This window comes from Chlorella variabilis (assembly GCF_000147415.1).
Source record: "Chlorella variabilis unplaced genomic scaffold CHLNCscaffold_4, whole genome shotgun sequence".
Classification (NCBI taxonomy): domain Eukaryota; kingdom Viridiplantae; phylum Chlorophyta; class Trebouxiophyceae; order Chlorellales; family Chlorellaceae; genus Chlorella; species Chlorella variabilis.
The window spans coordinates 1,607,779-1,624,154 of NW_005435084.1; the positions used below are offsets into that span (position 1 = coordinate 1,607,779).

General features: G+C 66.5%; 5 protein-coding genes across 5 annotated transcripts; 1 reads left to right on the plus strand and 4 right to left on the minus strand.

The window, feature by feature from the left end:
- Positions 1–111: 111 nt before the first annotated feature.
- On the minus strand, positions 112–3,127 carry CHLNCDRAFT_142267 (hypothetical protein; the record flags this gene model as incomplete). Its single annotated transcript, XM_005850328.1, has 13 exons — positions 112–321; positions 425–482; positions 566–655; positions 763–862; positions 943–1,134; positions 1,228–1,358; positions 1,426–1,607; positions 1,705–1,871; positions 1,970–2,040; positions 2,121–2,252; positions 2,404–2,523; positions 2,638–2,709; positions 2,859–3,127. 13 exons carry the CDS (start codon positions 3,125–3,127, stop codon positions 112–114), a joined length of 1,794 nt encoding a protein of 597 aa, XP_005850390.1.
- Positions 3,128–6,648: 3,521 nt separating this feature from the next.
- On the minus strand, positions 6,649–9,158 carry CHLNCDRAFT_142269 (hypothetical protein; the record flags this gene model as incomplete). The annotated part of the gene is made up of 9 exons (XM_005850329.1): positions 6,649–6,748; positions 6,908–7,123; positions 7,291–7,513; positions 7,663–7,793; positions 7,920–7,960; positions 8,073–8,334; positions 8,434–8,522; positions 8,800–8,895; positions 9,153–9,158. The coding sequence occupies 9 exons, from the start codon at positions 9,156–9,158 to the stop codon at positions 6,649–6,651; spliced, it is 1,164 nt and encodes a 387-aa protein (XP_005850391.1).
- Positions 9,159–9,235: 77 nt separating this feature from the next.
- CHLNCDRAFT_59607 (hypothetical protein) lies at positions 9,236–11,580 on the minus strand. Its single transcript, XM_005850330.1, has 7 exons — positions 11,483–11,580; positions 11,222–11,320; positions 10,897–11,058; positions 10,564–10,689; positions 10,202–10,390; positions 9,795–9,980; positions 9,236–9,632 (listed from the first exon to the last, which is right to left on the minus strand). Exons 1-7 carry the CDS (start codon positions 11,516–11,518, stop codon positions 9,486–9,488), a joined length of 945 nt encoding a protein of 314 aa, XP_005850392.1. The 5' UTR covers positions 11,519–11,580; the 3' UTR covers positions 9,236–9,485.
- Positions 11,581–11,975: 395 nt separating this feature from the next.
- On the minus strand, positions 11,976–13,539 carry CHLNCDRAFT_142271 (hypothetical protein; the record flags this gene model as incomplete). The annotated part of the gene is made up of 6 exons (XM_005850331.1): positions 11,976–12,054; positions 12,244–12,422; positions 12,522–12,616; positions 12,769–12,979; positions 13,121–13,200; positions 13,413–13,539. 6 exons carry the CDS (start codon positions 13,537–13,539, stop codon positions 11,976–11,978), a joined length of 771 nt encoding a protein of 256 aa, XP_005850393.1.
- A 525-nt stretch (positions 13,540–14,064) lies between these two features.
- On the plus strand, positions 14,065–16,086 carry CHLNCDRAFT_50727 (hypothetical protein; the record flags this gene model as incomplete). Its single annotated transcript, XM_005850083.1, has 6 exons — positions 14,065–14,118; positions 14,247–14,477; positions 14,583–14,755; positions 14,928–15,252; positions 15,422–15,688; positions 15,871–16,086. 6 exons carry the CDS (start codon positions 14,065–14,067, stop codon positions 16,084–16,086), a joined length of 1,266 nt encoding a protein of 421 aa, XP_005850145.1.
- Between the last annotated feature and the right edge of the window lie 290 nt (positions 16,087–16,376).

Here is a 16,376-nt window from a genome sequence, read left to right on the forward strand (position 1 = left end):
GATTTTCGAGTGTCGACATTTCATGTAACACATCCTAGCACCAAGAGCACGCTCTTGCTGACGCAGCATTGCAGCTGGTCAGCTGGATGCATGCGCGTGTGCCACAACCGCCTATGCATCGGCCGATGGTGCTAGCAGCCCCTGCTCCAGCCTCTCGCCCAGCAGGGGCTCCCTCAGGGCGCTGCTGTCGCCGCCGCCATCCCCACCGGCATCTGAGCCGGGGGCGCCGGCTGGGGGGTGGTGCGCCTGTGAGCGAGCGACGGCCTTGGCTGCCTCGAGCCGATAGTTGAACCTCAGGGCAATGACCACCATCACGGTCCCCTGCGGGAGCAGGTGCAAGGCAGATGATGGCGGCAGGAGCCTTCACTGGCCGGCCCTGCTGCTGATGTTGCCGTACCAATGGCGGCCCGCCCGTGTGGCTCACCTGAAAGCAGTTGGTGATCACAATCCCCCACCACAGTCCATACAGTCCAAGCTGCTGCCTGCGGTAGGCGTCAGGTAAAATTGGCTTAAGCTGCCTGTTCTCCCGTACCCACGGTGCACCACGCGGCTTCCACCAACTCACTTGAAGGCCAAGTAGGCAGCCAGAGGGATCCCCAGGATCCAGTAGCTCATCAGGTTGGTGATTGCCCCTGTCTCCTGCCGCCCGCTCCCCCTGCATTCTCCACACATGCCAGCAAGCGGCTCAGTGTGAGCGCGAGCGACACTGCGGGGGCACACAGGCCGTTGTGCAGCGCAAACCAACCACCACACCCAGCCCACCTTAGCAGCCCTTGCAGCACAATGTTTGCCCCGTCGCCGGGAAGAGACAGCGCAAAGACCGGGAGCAGCGAAGCGGTGAGGTCGATGACGGGCTGGGCATCTGCGTGCAGGCAGGCAAACGGGAGGTGAGAGTTGCAGCACACAGGGAACATGGGGCGGTGGTGCCGCCGCGGCCCGCACCGGTGAAGAGGAAGGCCCAGTGGTGGCGCAGCAGCACGACTGCCGCCATGAAGGCCAGCTCCAGGCCCACGCCAATGGCGCCGCCCGTCCACGTGACCAGGCGCGCCGCCTTGGGGCGCCCCGCGCCCAGGCTGTTGGAGACGCGGGTGCTGGTGGCCATGGAGAAGCCGGAGACAAACATCCAGATCAGGCCTGTGGGGAGGTGGGGCGGAGGGGGGTGGGTTGGTGCGGGGAAAGGGGTGATGAATGGTGGGCAGGAGCAGGTTGTTGTGCATCTGTGCCCACCAGAGGACTGGATGCAGATGCCCATCACGGCCACTGTGAGGCCCGGGTCGGGGAGCAGCCCGCTCATGATTATTAAAGCCTCAAACGTCCACCACTCTACACAGACCATGACAACGCTGGGCAGGGCAAACCTGCAAAGGAAGCCAGCAAAGATGAGGCGGGGAGCAGCCAGCAGCTGGAGGCAGGCATGCCGCCCACGGCAGCCAGAACTCTCGGATGAGCACAACGTATGGGTGTGTAGGCTGATGCCCTTGCCTCATGTAGGTCACCCAGCCCTCCAGCGCCTCCATGCTCCAGCCGTGCCACGTGGCGTAAGCCTGCCCACGCTGGTGCCCATCCCGCACCATGATGTAGGCACCCAGCAGCGCCGCCATGGAGGCCTGCGCCACAGGTCCAGGGTTGCATCACGCCGATCGATGCTCAAGAGGCAGAAAAGCACATGCCGACAAGGGCAGGCCTTTCAAACGCTGCGCGCACCTGCGTGGCATCCACGGCGATGGCGGCGCCATCCAGGCCCAGCCCCAGCTTGAAGATGAAGAGCCAGCAGTAGAGGGGCACCAGCGCCAGGCCCACCAGCGTCACAGCCGACGCGGGGCGCACGATGCCCTGCGCCATGAGGTACCGCTTCCCCACTTCGTACATGCCTGTAGGGAGTGCGGGGGCAGCAAGCGGCAGGCTGCTTGAACAAACAATGGTTGCGCCAGCAGCATGCCCGCGCTTGAGCCCTGCAGCAGCCCCCCACCTGTGCACCACAGCGCCGGGATCGACATCTGGATGTAGCGAGCTGCGGCCCGGCTCAGCAGCGGGTCCTGCCTGCAGCGCAGTGTGGCGCCAGCAGCATCTGTTTGAAGCCCAATCACACAATGGCTGCTCAATTTATGGTTTATCCTCACCTGAACACCAGCAAGATGCTCTCCACTTGAGTCCACACCATGGCCACCACAACGGCCACAATGGTGGTCAGCAGGATGGCGCGCTGGAAGACGATGCCCACCATGCGGAAGTTGCCGGCGCCAACAGCCTGCCTGCACCACGGTGGGCGCATCACAAGCGGCCAGCATTACAAGCGGGCACGGGACTCTGAGCTACTGTGCAACTCGAGAGTGTGCAGAGAGGCGGGCATGCTGTGCCGAAGCAGGCCAGGGGCAGCGGCAGGCAGGGCGGGCGGCTCCTCACCCACAGAAGGTTTCCATGGCGGAGGCGAAGCCCATGAGCAGGGAGAGGCCCGTCACATTGAATATGCTCGTGCCAAGGATGATGGCACTCAGCTCAAACTGCCCGAGCCTCCCGGCGATGCTGCGGGGGGACGGACAGGGGGAAATGGGTGGCTGAAGGCGCTGCTTCTTCTTCTGCTGCTGCTGCTGCTTGTTCGCACAAGCCCAGCACAGGCGTCATGGATCCTCCTCTTACCCTAGGGCAATGGTGCCGATCAGGTAGCCAGTCAGGTTGGCAACAGAGAGCGGCAGCGCGAGGCGGCAGAGGCTACACGGCAGGGGCATGGTGGGTGGGGAGAAAGGCAGTGATCAAATATGCTGCATTGCTTGTCTGACATTACTGATGGCATGTGTCACTCGACGGGATGCAACGCAGGATAAGCCTGCTGGCTGCGACAGCTCCCAAGCGGCACTCACTTGCGAGCCTCGCCCACGACGGCGGAAGAGCCGCTGGTGGCAGCCTCCTCCGCCGCGCCGCCGCCGGCATGGGCGAGCAGGCTGCCCTTGGCAGTGAAAGACACCGAGCGCCCATAGGCCGCGGAAGAGATTGGGGACAGCAAGGACGAGGCGCCATCCAGTGCCTCGTGCCAGGGCTGGGGCGGCTGGGCGTCGGCGGAAGCAGCAAAGGGCGTCGGCAACGGCAGCGCAGCGCCCTGCTCCCCTTCTGCAGGCGTGCTGGCGGACATAGCGCCGCGGCGAGCGAGGTCCACGGGCCACGGCAAGGAGGCCTAAAGACCTGTGGACCCTCCAAACAGGCGAGGCCAAAACCCTGGCAAGGTCACGTAGCGGGGGCTGGGCAAGAGGGATGGATTCTAGGTCTGGCGTCGTGCATTGTCTTGCAGAGCAGCTCTATCAGCCAGGGCAAGGCGTAATGCCACCGTGGCCTGGCTCAAGTTGTCAGGGCGGCGCCCGCATCGAGCGCATGCATTGCCAGGGAGCGCCAGGTATTTCCCATAGTCGTTTCCAGTGCAGCAGGGCGAGCGATGGCGAGGCCCAGCGCAAAGAAGAAACAGGGGGCAGGGAGGAGGAAGGGGGAAGAGACGGTGGAGGTGCTGGATGCTCTGGCAGCGCGCCTGGCTGGTTTAGGCAGGCGGAAATGGAAGGTGAGCGCGGTTGCGATGCTGCATGCCGGTTTGCGAGCTCGCCAGGCAACAGCGTTTGGCTCAACCCCACCCATCAACCTTCTTCATCCGCATGCCTGCGTGCCGGATGGCGCCGCCGCCGTCTTGTCACCGCAGCCGGCCTGCCGCCGCCGCTCCCGCCTGCAGACCAAAGAGCTTGCGGCAGCGCTGGAAAAGGCAGCAGGGAGCGTGGAGGATGAGGCTGTGAGGGCGCACATCCGGGATAACCTGCAGCAGTGTGCGCAGCAGCTGCATGACAAGCTGCAGGCCCCCGCAGATGAGCCGCCAGCGCAGGCGGCCAAGCGGCCTAAGCGTGGAAAAAAGGCTGCGGCACCTGAAGCGGTAGCGGCAGTGGCAGCGGATCCCGAGGCCGCGGCGGTGCTGCCCCCGACGCTGGCTAGTGCCGAGGGCTACCGCCAGCTGGCGGCGGCCGCGGCGGAGGGGCGGCCAGATGCCCGGTTCACCACCGCTTCGCTGCTGCTGGCCCGCAAGCTGCCCGCAGAGCGGCTGGTGGCGGCACATGTGCGCCAGCTGGTGCCTGGCGCCGGGGAGCCCGCCGACGCCGACGCCTCCCCGCAGCAGCAGCAGCAGCGCGCCGAGGCGCTGGTCGTGGCCGCCGCCACGGCGCTGGGCGTCTGCGCCGCGCTGTCTGCCGAGGCGGCCGGCCCCGAGGACGCTCTCCGCATGTTTGCGCCAGCAGTCTCCCACCTGTGCGACGCCTCGCAGCTGCTGACAGAGCAGCCTGACGCGGCGGCGGCGGCGGCGCTGCCACTTAAGCTGGCCCAGCTGGCCGCTCGCACCCTGGCCAGCATGCACGCTGTGCTCCGGCAGCAGCGCCTGGCACTGGGCACCAGCCAGGGCGACGCCGCCCCCTGCTTCTGGCGCTCCAACCCGCAGCAGCAGCATGCGGATGGCGCAGCGGGAGGCGCCGAGGCCGCCTGCTCCGCCAGCGCCTCCATCTGTGCGCTGTGCACCACGCTGCGCCTGCACGGCCCCAGCGGCCAGGCGGCCCCGGGCCGGCTGCGCCAGCAGGTGGAGGCGCTGGCGGTGGCGGCGGCCGCCGACCTGCGCCTGCTGGCGCCCTACGCAGCCAGCGGCCAGCTGGCCTACCTAGCAAGCCTGGTGAGCCGCTGGAGTGCCCTAGCCTGGACAGCGCTGGCTGTTTCGCCAGCTCAGCCCCGGTCTGCCTGGAGGAAGCCATCCTTTCTCTGGCCTCCAAGGCGGAGGGGGCCTCTGTGCTGACCTGCGCCCGCCTGTGGCCCCCTGCTGCAGCCGCTGGACGAGGCGCGAGGCAGCGACGGCGCCGCCCGCCGGTTCCTGGCGCTCTACGGCGGCGCTGCCAGGCAGGGTGAGTGGCTGCGTGCGTGCAGCACAGCCGGCATGCCTCTGGCCGCCGGGATGGGGCGGACGTGGCAGCCGCCGGCGCAGCTGCTGCCTCTTGCTGGCCCGTCGTTTGTGGGTGGCACACACCGCTCCGGCGACATCCAGCCTGCTGCCTGAGGCCCGCACTCGCCTGTTTTGCAGAGATTGTGGGGGAGCAGGATTACCTGGCGCGCCTGGCGGCGGCCCGCAAGGCGTCGGCGGTGGCAGAGCACCTCGGGGAGGGCGCCCTGGCGGCCTGCATCCTGGAAGAGGGTGCGTGGTGCTTGCGGGGCGGGGGTTGGAAGGCGCGCACAGCACTCAGTGGTTTGTTCCTGAGGAAGCAGCCAGGCGGAGAAACGGTTCTGCACAGCTTGCCGGCACTCCCTGCAGCTGGCACACCCTGCAACTTGTGCCACCTGCACTGTGCAGCTGCCAGGCTGCCGGTGAGCCGCGACTTCCAGGGCTGGCTGCACGAGCAGCCGCCCAGCGGCATCGTGTCGGCTGCGCTGGCGGCCTCTCGCCGGGGGCTGGACGCTCTGAGGTGAGCCCTGGGGCTCCAGAGCCGGCGGCCCTGGGCCTGCTTGCCACACATGGGGCGTTCCCATTTTGGAAGCACCGGGCTGCCTCCTGGCAACCCCGCACCGCGACCAACCCTGCTTCTTCCTTGCCTTTTTGCCCTGGCCTCTGCCGCAGCGCGCACCTGGCGCACGAGTGCAGCCAGCGCGGCCTCCAGGCCCTGCTGGCGGCCATGCAGCGCAGCAGCCTCGCTGGCGGCGGCGGCGGCGAGGCGTCAGGTGCGGCAGCCGAGGGCGAGGCGGCGGCGGCGCAGGACGGAGCCTTGGACGACCTGCTGTTCTTTGCGGACAAGGAGGGAGATGCCACCGTGTTTGGCAGGTGTGTGGGGCATAGTGGGGGAGGCAGTTTCCTGGGCGTGGCTGTGGGCAGCGCAGCGCAGCAGTGCTGGTCCTTGCCGCCAACCCGCTTGGCCAGGGCACGCCACACATGCTGTTGAGAGTGGTTCGGCTGGTGATGGTGCAGGGACTGGCACGTGGGCTCTGGCAGCGAAGACGACGAAGAGGGCGATGAGGAGGGGGGCAGCGGCATGCGGGGCTTGCTGCTGGGCGACCTGCCGGGCGGGGACCGGCGCCTGTCGGACGAGCTGGGCAGCGATTGAGCGTGGCGCTCCTCTGTCAATCTGTCGACCCTCGAGGCGCAGCGGGTCAGCAGCGGCGCTGGCAATGGGTGCCGGCATGCCTGTCCTGCACAGCCGCTCCCTGTTTTCAGTTCCCTCGACAGTTGGAGTTACAGATTTGGTGACATGACATTCACACAAGTTGTGGCCCACATGCTGGCTACGGGAACGAAAGGGGGGCTGCTTAGAGCGCAGTTGGGTGAAAGAATTTGGAAAGAAGATGTGGGAGGGTAGGGCAGTGATGGTGGCGTAGCAAGCATGCGGCATGTGTTGGACTTTGGGCTTTGAGTTATTGGCAAGTACACGTACCCTTGGGTTGGAGAAGGGCTCTGGGAGAGAGGACTGGACGCTACTGGCGCTTATGGGTTAGGCAGGAATTCCCTGGAACAGATGGCTGGGGTTGTTGTTACCGCTCGGCGCTTTTTTAACGCTCGGCTTCTCTGGGGGAAGGCTCGGCCCCGCCGCAGTCAATACGACCAGGGGCGCAGGCGCCGGATCCAGACTAGCATGGTGTGGTGCCAGGCTCACACGCTCACAAGCACTTCCTGCCCTTGCACGGCTTTGGAGCTGGGGAGGGCGAGGGGCTGGGGGAGGATCCCTTGTTGGCAGTGGTCAGCGGCAGCATCAGGCCACTGCACGGGGCAGAGTGGGAAAGTGGCGGAGCTGTCATCAGCTGGCCGTGCGGAGGATGTTTGGAAGCAGCGCAGCAGCATGTGGCCGACGTGGCATGCCGCTGGAAGTGCGGCGCAACCCCGACCACCCCAGCGGGCCCAGCCACCACCTGCCCGCACCTGTACATGGCACACGCGCCCGCATTGTCGTTGGTCATCTGGACCTTCACGTAGCCGGCCTCCCCCCAGGTGCCCCACGAGTTGCGGATGATCCAGTAAGACTCGGGGGAGCCGACGCCGGCGGTGGCGTCGTAGCCGACCACAATCATGACGTGGTTGATGGTGTTGGCGTTGCACTGGGATGCCAGGTAGATGCCGCTGGAGTAGGAGTAGAAGCTGCAGAAGGGCAGGGGCGGGGTGCAGCGAGCTCGAGGGGGGCGGCGAGGAGTGGGGGGAGGCTGGGGTGCAGCGCAGGGGGCGGAGGTGCATGGCTGGCTGCAACGTGCACTGGGCTTGGCTGGCCAGCGGCTGCACCCTCCCCCCGGCCAGGCCAGCACCCCCACCTGTCCATGACGTTGAAGTACACGACCACGGGCCCAGTGCTGCTGACGGCCTGCATGATGGTGGTGGCGTTGGCGCCCACCCACTGGAAGCCGGGCTGCGGCGCGACGGTCAGGGCGCCGGCCAGGGTCGTGGTGCTGGCGCGGCACACGCCGTTGGCTGCCTTGTACGGGTAAGCGGCCTCGGTGGCGGCAAAAGTTTTACTAACGTAGTCGAACACGTGGTCTGCGGGGGGGAGGCGGCGGGGTGGTGACGCGTGTGCGCGCGAGTGGTGGGTTGGGTTGGCAGCCTTGGTGGCTCAATGCAGGGAGCTGGCTTGCTGTGCAAGCAAGAAACAATGCACGACGGTGCAGGGCAGGGCGGGCGCCGCTCACTTGACCAGCCGCCGCCGCAGCCGTAGCTGGTGGTGATGCAGTCCACCATCTGCTGCTCGCTGGCGTTGGGGGCGGCGGTGACGTTGTCGATCTGCGACTTGATCTCCAGGGCGCCGATGCCGGCAAAGGCCCTGCGGGGCAGGGCGAGGGGGGCAGTAGGACAGCAGGCCTGTCAGGCAGTGCTACGCCGACATCAGGCGCTATGGGTGTGCCCTTTGACGCTGGTGGGGCAGCTCTGGCAGGAGGGAGGCACTCACCAGCACGACCCGCAATTGCCCTGGTTGCGAATAGGAGGGACCTGCAGCGCGAGAGGCAACAGGGGGAGTTGGGTCGGGATGTGTCAACCATTCAGACTCACAAAGGGGGACGCGTGCATGCAGGGTGACTGAGGCCAGCAACAATGCGCGCACCTTGCCCTTCGCCCGCCAGTCCCAGGTCGCAGGGGGCGTGATCTGCATCAGCTTGCGGGTGGAGGAGGCCCCGCCGGGCACAAACTTGGGGGCACCGGTGGTGGCGGGAACGGCGGCGCGGGCTTGGTCGGGCATCAGGACCTGCCCCTTGAACTCATCAAACGTCAGGTCACTGAAGGGGTTGAGGCCGTGGAGGTGGCCGCCACCCTGCTTCTGGTTGCTCTTTATCATAGCGTCAAGGTTGGCAGACCAGGCGGCAAAGCTGCACACAGATGGGCAGCGGGGGGTGGCACTGCATGAGCGGGCTGCGCTGCAGGACGGAGTCCCCCGCCGAGGCCCAGCACCAGGCTGGTGAACGCACCGCACATAGTCGTCTGGGGTGCCATCTGCGTAGTCCTTGCCATTCTCAGCCTTCCAGGCCTGCCACAGCGCCTTGCGCTGGTTGGCGTTCTGCAAACGATGATGAAATGATGGGGAGGGGGCGGTGCGGTAAGGTGGCGGGCAGGGGGGCGGTGAGAGCCAGCTGCTGCCCAAACTTCCCCAATCACCCTTCGTCTTTCCTGCCCAATCCGGCTCTTGCGCCCCCAGAATGAGTGGACAGTGCCTTGCCCAGGGCTCTACACCCCCGAGGAGGTGCCTCGACCGGGCCAGCAGGCGCATGCCATTTTGGTCCCGTCTCTACCAGCCATGCCCTTGCAAGGCATGTGCCCCCACTTGAATCGCTCACCATGGACTGCAGCTCCTTGGCGGCTGCGACAGCCTCTGGCTTGCCCCCGTAATTGCGCGTTTTGGGGAGGCACCTGGCGCTGCCGACCAGCAGCAGCTGCACAGTAATGAGAAGGAGACGGTGCATGGTGCGGTTGCTCGGAGGGGAGCGGCAGGCCAGAGTCCCTCGGGGGAAGGGTGATGGCCAGACGCGACAACACCGAGGGGGAGCTGGATTGCGTTAGAGTGAAGGAGCTCTATCAGTGATACGAGGAAAGGTGCAGTGATACGAGACAAAGTGAGACACAGGTGCAGGCTGGGGTTATCGCGTTTCACAACCTCCGGCTGGCCGGGCAACCGGAGCTCCCTCTGCACCTGCATTTGCCCCTCCAAAACATGACGAAAACCAACAGACCTTTGAACATGGTCTCGCCCATTGCCGCTCCTCTCAAAACGAGGCTGGCACTCCGAGGGTTACATGGGGTGCATCCAGCGACCAGCGGCCGACCGGCAAATAGACCCGGGGCGGCCACCTCAAGATGCAACGCAGGGCAGAGAAGACGCGCCACCGGCCACCAAAGTCGCTGCGCAGCGGCAGCAGCGGTAGAGTGGCAGCGCTGCTGTCCCCTCCTATGCGGCGGGCGCTCCGCCAGCTGCAGCTGACGCTGGCTGCCGCTCTGCAGCGCGCCGCTCGACAGGCCGCGAGGCTCAGTCGAACAGGGAGAAGCCCATGTCCTCGTCCTCCTCCTCCTCGGGCTCGGCGGCAGCGGCGGCGGCGGCGGGCGCGGCCTCGCCGCCGGCCGCGGGCGCGGCGGCCACGGCAAAGGCAGAGGGGTCGGCCAGGAAGGCCTTGACCTGCAGGCAGAGGACGAGGGCAGCCCAAGGCTACAGTCAGAGCTCCGCACCGGGGCACCGGTTCCAGCCGGCATCACACAGAAGTTTGGGCAAGTTGGGTGGATGCCTGCTGCTGCTCCCTCCCATCCCCGCCCTCACCCGCGCCCCAGCGCAGCCCCGCACCTTCTCGGCCAGCGGGAAGCTGTAGTCGGTCTCCACTGCGATGGCCAGCACGTTCTTGTAGCCGTTGATGAGGGAGTGGGGCACCGAGGCGATGGTGGGGTAGCTGAGCTCCAGGCAGGCGGCGGCCACGTTGCGCAGCCCCGCGGTGATCAGGTTGCCCAGGTCGTCGTCGGTGATGTCCAGCACCTGCGTGTGGGTGGGGGGCAGCCAGGGGGCAGGTGGGCGTGATGAGGTGCAGGGCAGGGAAGGAGAGGCTACTGCGGCATGGGCGGGGCGGGGTGGGCATGCACTGGAGAGGGCACTAGCAGCAGCAGGCTGGCCCAGCCCAGCTTCTCCCATCCCGCCACCCCACCCAGCTCCATTACCCTCCACACACACACACGCACACACACACCACCCGGTCCCACCTTGGGGTCGTACAGCGAGCCGTTGTCGTAGACCTGGAGGATGACCAGGCCGTAGCTGAAGGGCTTGATGCCCAGCTTGGCCAGCAGGGTCGCCTCGGAGGCGCCCACCTTGTCGCCCGTCTTGATCAGGTGCACGTCGGCCGTGATCTCCACGCTGCCCTTGTTGATCTTGGTGGGGATGTTGAGCACCTGGCGGGAGGGTGGCAGGGGGAGGGCGAGGGGGTAGCAAGCGGGGTGTGGGGTGGGCGGGTGGGCGTCTTGGCGAGCGGTCGAAGAGCGGGAGCGCGGCAGCCAGGGGTGCATCAAGTGGTGGCTCGACAGGGTGACGCGGGCAGCAAAGGCGCAGGCTGCCGGCGCCACACCTGGAAGAACGAGGTCTGGGAGGGGTCCATGCCGGTGTTGCCGCCGGGGATGGTGACGTCGTTGGGGGCCACCAGGCCCACGCGCGCTGGTGCGCCCACCTTGAAGTCATCAATCAGCTTGCGCACCTGTGCGGCAGGCGGGCAGGCGGCGGCGGCGACGGTGTGGGCATGTCGGGGAGGCAGGCAGGCGCGCTGTTCGGCCGTTGTGGCAGAAGCGGCGGCAGCGGGCCCGGCACTCGGCGCTCGCTTCCCGCCGCTGCGCCACATCCGTGGCTGTCTGCTCCACCACCTTGTCCACCCCCTCCCCACTCGCTCCAGGGCTGCCTGCCGCACCTCGTTCAGGTCGCCCTTGGTGAAGATGAGGCCCACGTTGCCGACCATGTGGCCCAGCAGCTGCAGCCACTGGTCGTTGCCGGTGCGCTCGCAGTAGAGGCGGATGGAGCGGCGCATCATGGTGTTCTTGCCCATCAGGATGCGGGAGTGGTCGCGGATGGCCTGCGGGGCGCGAGGCAGGGGCAGAGGGCGGGGTGGAACAGTGCAGGCGCAGAGGGAAGGTCCGCCTTGCACCGCCGCCGCCTCGCCGCCGCCGCCGCCGCCCCGGTGCTGCCGTCCCCGCTGCTTATGCACGCCTCCCAGCGCTCCACCGCTGCCTGCTCACCGCGCGGATGTCCATGAACTGCTTGGAGCCCACGTTGTCCGCGTGCACAAGGAACGCCCTGTCATAGGTGTCCATCATCTCGCACAGCTTGGCGTCATACTGCAGCCCAGACGCATGTAGGAGGCTATCAGACCCTCTGGCGGGCCTCAGGCGCCGCCTGGCAGCATGCCATGCACGCCCACGCAGCTGGGAGCGCCCTGGGCGCCTGCACGCACGCAGCATCGAGGCCACAAGCGCCCCCCGGGCCCCGCCGCCACTCACCGCCTCCTTCTTCACCAGCTTGGTGGCGCTCGGCATGGTGGCTCTTCACAGCAGGACCAGACCCTTCAGTCAAAGGGCAGGCAGATTTAACCTGCTGCAAAAGGAGAGAGGCAGGCGAGGAGGGCCATCAAGTCGCCCCGTGCCTTCCACCCCACGACCCCGGCTTGACCAGCCCCAGTTCTCGCCTGTTGGCAGCCTTTGCGAATCGCGGCTACTCGCAAATGCGTGCATCGTGCGCAGATCCGCCTGGTGCCAGCCCCAAGGTCTCCCAGTCAAATGCACATGTCAGCCAACATGTGGGTTGTGGCAAAACGACCGTCATGGTGAGCTCGCAGGCAGGAGCAGAAACCGCTGTCGCTCGTGGTGCTAGCCTTCCCACGTGTCGCAATTAAGGATGGCGGGATTGGATCACAAGCAGCAAAGCACTCAAGAACTTGAGCATGCACGGCAGACAGCACCAAAATGTCCCCAAGCTCTTCAGCGCCATGCCCGCTCAAATCTTTTCTTTCAGCAGGTGCGTCGAGTCGGGCAGCTGCTTGACGATGTCCGGCATGACCTGGTCGCGCTTGCGCCTGCAGGCGTCGCACCAAAATGACATGGCAAGGCGGGGTTGGCAGGCGGGGTGGGAGTGAGCAGACGGCTGCGCACTACTGCCCTGGCTGGGAGCAGGCTGCAGCAGCCCCAGACGCCCTCGCAGCCGCCAACCACCGGCTTGGCATGGGCACCAACAAAGGCGTGTATGCACACAGGCCGCCGCCCACCTGATTGCGTCGAATATGCCCAGCATGAGGCCCCGCCGCTTCTTGTGCTGCCCATGGCCCGCGTGGCTGCCGTGCCCCCCCGGGCTCGTGGCCGCCCGCATTAGGCTGCTGGAGGTGCGCTGCAGGCTGCTGGAGGTGCGCTGCAGCGAGCCGCTGCTGCTGGGGGAGGGCAAGTTGTACTGCAGGCCGTGGGCAGGGTGCAGCAGCCGGCGTCAGCGGGCAAACAAGCACCAGGACTCTGACCAGCCACGCCAGCCTGCAGCACACAGCCTGCTCACCCCCGGCAGCACCGCGTTGTCTCCGCTCATGCCCAGAAAGAATGCAAAGGGGACGAGGCCGGTGGTGACCAGCATGAAGGCGGCAATGTATTCCACTGCAGGGCAGGCACCAGGCAGCCACGGTCAACAGGAGGCCAGCTCCTGCTCTCGTGTCCCAGCAGACAAACAGCCCACTGCGTCCATCCGCCGGCTCATCACTTCCAACCACAGCCCCTGCCCTCTCATACCCCTCCCACCCCCAGCGCACCAGTGTAAAACGAAGTGAGGAAGTGCCTGGTCCACAGCACGGAGCTGGCTACCAGCAGGCCCAGGCTGGCAAAGCCGCTGGCCGAGGTGAGCTCGATGTAGGGGAAGGGCTTGAGGAGGCGGAGGTAGGAGAGGTGCGTCACAATGCCCACAGCCAGGCACAGCAGCGGCAGGCGATCATACAGAAGCAGCGCATGCAGCAGCAACTCCGCCTGCGGGTCAGCAGGGGAGGGCAGGCAGCGCTTGGGGCAGGCAGCGCTTGGGGACAGGCCACAGGCGGCCTTCCATTCACCAGCAACTGCTCAGGTGGCTGTGCCCAACTGTGCCCAGCCTGGCGCCCTGTTCAGACCCACCTTGATGGCGTGGCCGATGATCCTCCGCGCCGTGATGATGTACTCCTCACACAGCTCAGCCAGGTAGTACAGCCCACATGCTGCATCAGCGAGGGCAGGGAGGGGAGGCGAGGGCGGCGGCCGGTGGGTGTGGGTGCATCAGGGTGCTGGAGTTGGGCGCCTCAAGCAGTCGGCAGCGACCCAGCCGCTGTATTGGATCAGCAGGCACGGGCGCGTGTTGGGCCAGCACCCCAGTCTGCAGCAAAGCCTTGCTTGCGGGGGTGGGACACTCGTTCAAGCAGGGTAATCGCACCTATGCTCAGAGAGAGGAACACAATGGCTAGGTAAAATCCAGCGTACACGCTGATCAGCGACACCGGATGGTCCCACATCTTTCCCCAGGGCTGCGTCTGGATAGGCTGGCTGCAAAATCCGGACATAGCGGCGCAGAGGGGGCGGCGGCCAGTCGGGCGCCAGCGGCGGGCGGTTTGCTTGACCCAGCGGCTTCGTGGGCGAGCAGGGCGCGCACGCAGAGGCTTTTGGCCCCCCCAACAGGGAGCAACGGCTGCCATTGAGCAAGCGAGCAAAGCAATTCGACGCTCGTGCTCCTTCCACACCGATCGCAGCGTGAAAACCAACTTTTGGATGCCTGTGTTCCCACCTGATGCTTGCTCCGCTTGTGCTGTAGAGGTGATCGCTCGAAGCAAGGACCAGAAACTCGCTCGCTGCTGCGTGGTCCCTTGCAGGCGCCAAAATTGAAGGTTGCTGGCAGATCGGTGTTCTCCACTCGAAAAATAGCGGTGAGCAGCTGCATGGCGAGCCTGCAGATGGCTTCAGCAATACACTGGCTGTATAGAAGGAGTTGGCGGCTTCCTGGGCTGAGAGCTCAGCGTTAGAGTCATCCTAGCGCCGTTGACAATCACATCCGGTTAGCCAGCTCCAGCAAGCAGCAAAGTGGGCGATTTATGTGGCCGTCTACAGCAGCAGCGCCTTCCAGCTGCCCAGCAGACTTCCCACAGGTGGGCAACGAGGCGCGGCATGCTGGTTGCGCAGGCGGCAAAGGCAGCTGCCCTTGCCTGGCAGCGGTCGGCAGGTGGCGGCAGCCCCGCCTCCTTGACTGGGCCTGCTGGGCCCCTCCTGCGTGCAGCTGTGGCACTCGTTTGTCAACACCTTAGTGGACGTGCTGCATGCGCAAGGCCCTGCCGCTCCTCGGCAGCCGCAGGCGCCGCAGCGACCGCCGCCGCATGTGCTGCCCGCTGTTCCGCGCCTGGTGGCCATTGGCGACCTGCACGGCGACCTGCGCAAGGCGCGGCGCGCCTTCCGCCTGGCAGGCCTCATAGACGAGCAGGACCGGTGGGCGGGAGGCACGACCACCGTGGTGCAGGCAAGCTGAGGATGTAGTGCAGGAGGCGGGCAGGCACACAGCCCCAGGGAGCCCCTCCCCACCCCTGCCCACCTCCACCCCCTGTTCCGTCGTTGCCAGGTGGGTGATCTGCTGGACCGCGGCGACCAGGAGCTGCCGCTGCTCTTCTTCCTGGAGCGGCTGCAAGGCCAGGCCGCTGCGGCGGGCGGCGCGCTGCACGTGCTCAACGGCAACCACGAGACGATGAATGTGGCGGGGCAGTTTCGATATGTCACGCACCGCGGCATGCACAGGTGGGAGGCTGGGAGTGGAGGGTCGGGGTGCGCCCCCGGCAGGCTGCCTGCCAATGCGCTGTGCACTGTGCCGGCCGCCCTGCTCTTAGGACTGTTTGCAATGCACAAAGCTCACCTGCCCTCCGCTGCCCCATGCCCGCGCCCATGCCCCGGCCCTCTGGCCCCGTTGCAGCTTTGCCGACTGGCTGCACGGCCACACCCTGGAGACAGCTCTCAAGGCCAAGTGCGGCTGCCAGGCAGCTGCCTCGGGCCTGCGCCAGCTGCTGCGCCAGCAGCAGGACCACCTGCACAACCGCGGCCCCGGCCACCACCAGTACCCGCCCAACCCCGCCGCCGCCGCGCGCATCCTGGCACTGCAGCCGGGGGGCGAGGTGACGCGGCGATTCCTGGCCCCCAACCCAGTGGTGCTGCAAGTGGGGTCCACCCTGTTTGTGCACGGAGGCGTGCTGCGCCAGCATGTCGACTACGGGCTGGAACGCATCAACCGAGAGACGCAGGTGGGTGGTGGGGGCGTGGATGGGCACACGGATGTGGGTCAGCAGTGGTGTGGGTGGGCGTGTGGCGCAGAGCGGCTGTCGCAGTGCGTGATTGGCCAGCCGGCCGTCCAGCCAGCCAGCCCGCAGGCGCGTGTGCCCCGCCCACCTCTTCACGCGCTGCCTGCCGCAGGAGTGGATGCTGAAGGGCAGCGCGGGCGAGAAGCCGCGGTTCCTGTCTGGGCGCGGCGCGGTGGTGTGGTCCCGCCACTACAGCGCCGCCGCCGCCGACCGCTGCGACTGCGGGCAGCTGGCCGAGGTGCTGGGGAGGGTGCCGGGGGCGCAGCGCATGGTGGTGGGGCACACCATCCAGGAGGGCGGCATCAACAGCGCCTGCCAAGGCAGGGTGCTGCGCATCGATGTGGGGCTGTCGCGCGGCTGCGGGAACGGCAGCCCAGAGGTGAGCCGGGGGTGGGGCACTGGTGTGTGCTGCCAAGCCAGCACCGGCTCTTTGGCATGGCAGCAGACAGACAGCCGCTGGGCTTGGCAGCAAGCGCGCAGTGATCTGGTGCTGGGCCCTAGCTGTAGGGCTGATGCATGAGCCAACTTGAAGTCTCCAGCCCCGCCCCGCCTGTTCCGCAGGTGCTTGAGATAGTGAATGACAGCGTGGTGAGGCGGCTGAGTGAGAGTCAGCAGGAGAATGTGGTTCCCGCTGAGCCGCCATACCAGCAGCAGCCCAAGCCCGTCCCTGAACAGAAGCCGCAGGGGCAGGTGGCGGCGGCCACGATAGCCAGCACACAAACGCCGGAGCTCGCCCGCCCTGCAGCAGCGCTTCAGAACAGGCAGCAGCCCGCCTAGCCCGCTGGGTTGCAGCACTGTACCCTTGCTCTTTTCATCCTCCTGTTTAGAGCACTGTGTCCATCTGTTGATGTCCTGTAAAATTGGCTTTCAAAAGAGCGTCACCACAGCTGCTGGCGAGGAATGTTGGTTTGGTTCTGTGGTATTGATGCAAAGCAGTTCAAAAGGAGCGAAACACAGAGTGGCAAAAGGAGATGGAGAGCAGAGCTGCACATAGAAACAGTTCAGAAACACAAATGATGAAGCGGGAGGGGGGGGGGGGGGGGAGGCATTAGCCCTGTCTAGTCTGG

Bases quoted from the DNA above. Each gene is read 5' to 3' on its own strand.
- CHLNCDRAFT_59607 (XM_005850330.1), bottom strand. From the start codon at position 11,518: ATGCCGAGCGCCACCAAGCTGGTGAAGAAGGAGGCG. The intron at 11,059-11,221 runs GTGAGCAGGCAG...CGCGCCCCGCAG, and splicing joins AGTTCATGGACATCCGCGCG to GCCATCCGCGACCACTCCCG. The intron at 10,391-10,563 runs GTGTGGCGCCGG...CCCTCCCGCCAG, and splicing joins CCCAGACCTCGTTCTTCCAG to GTGCTCAACATCCCCACCAA.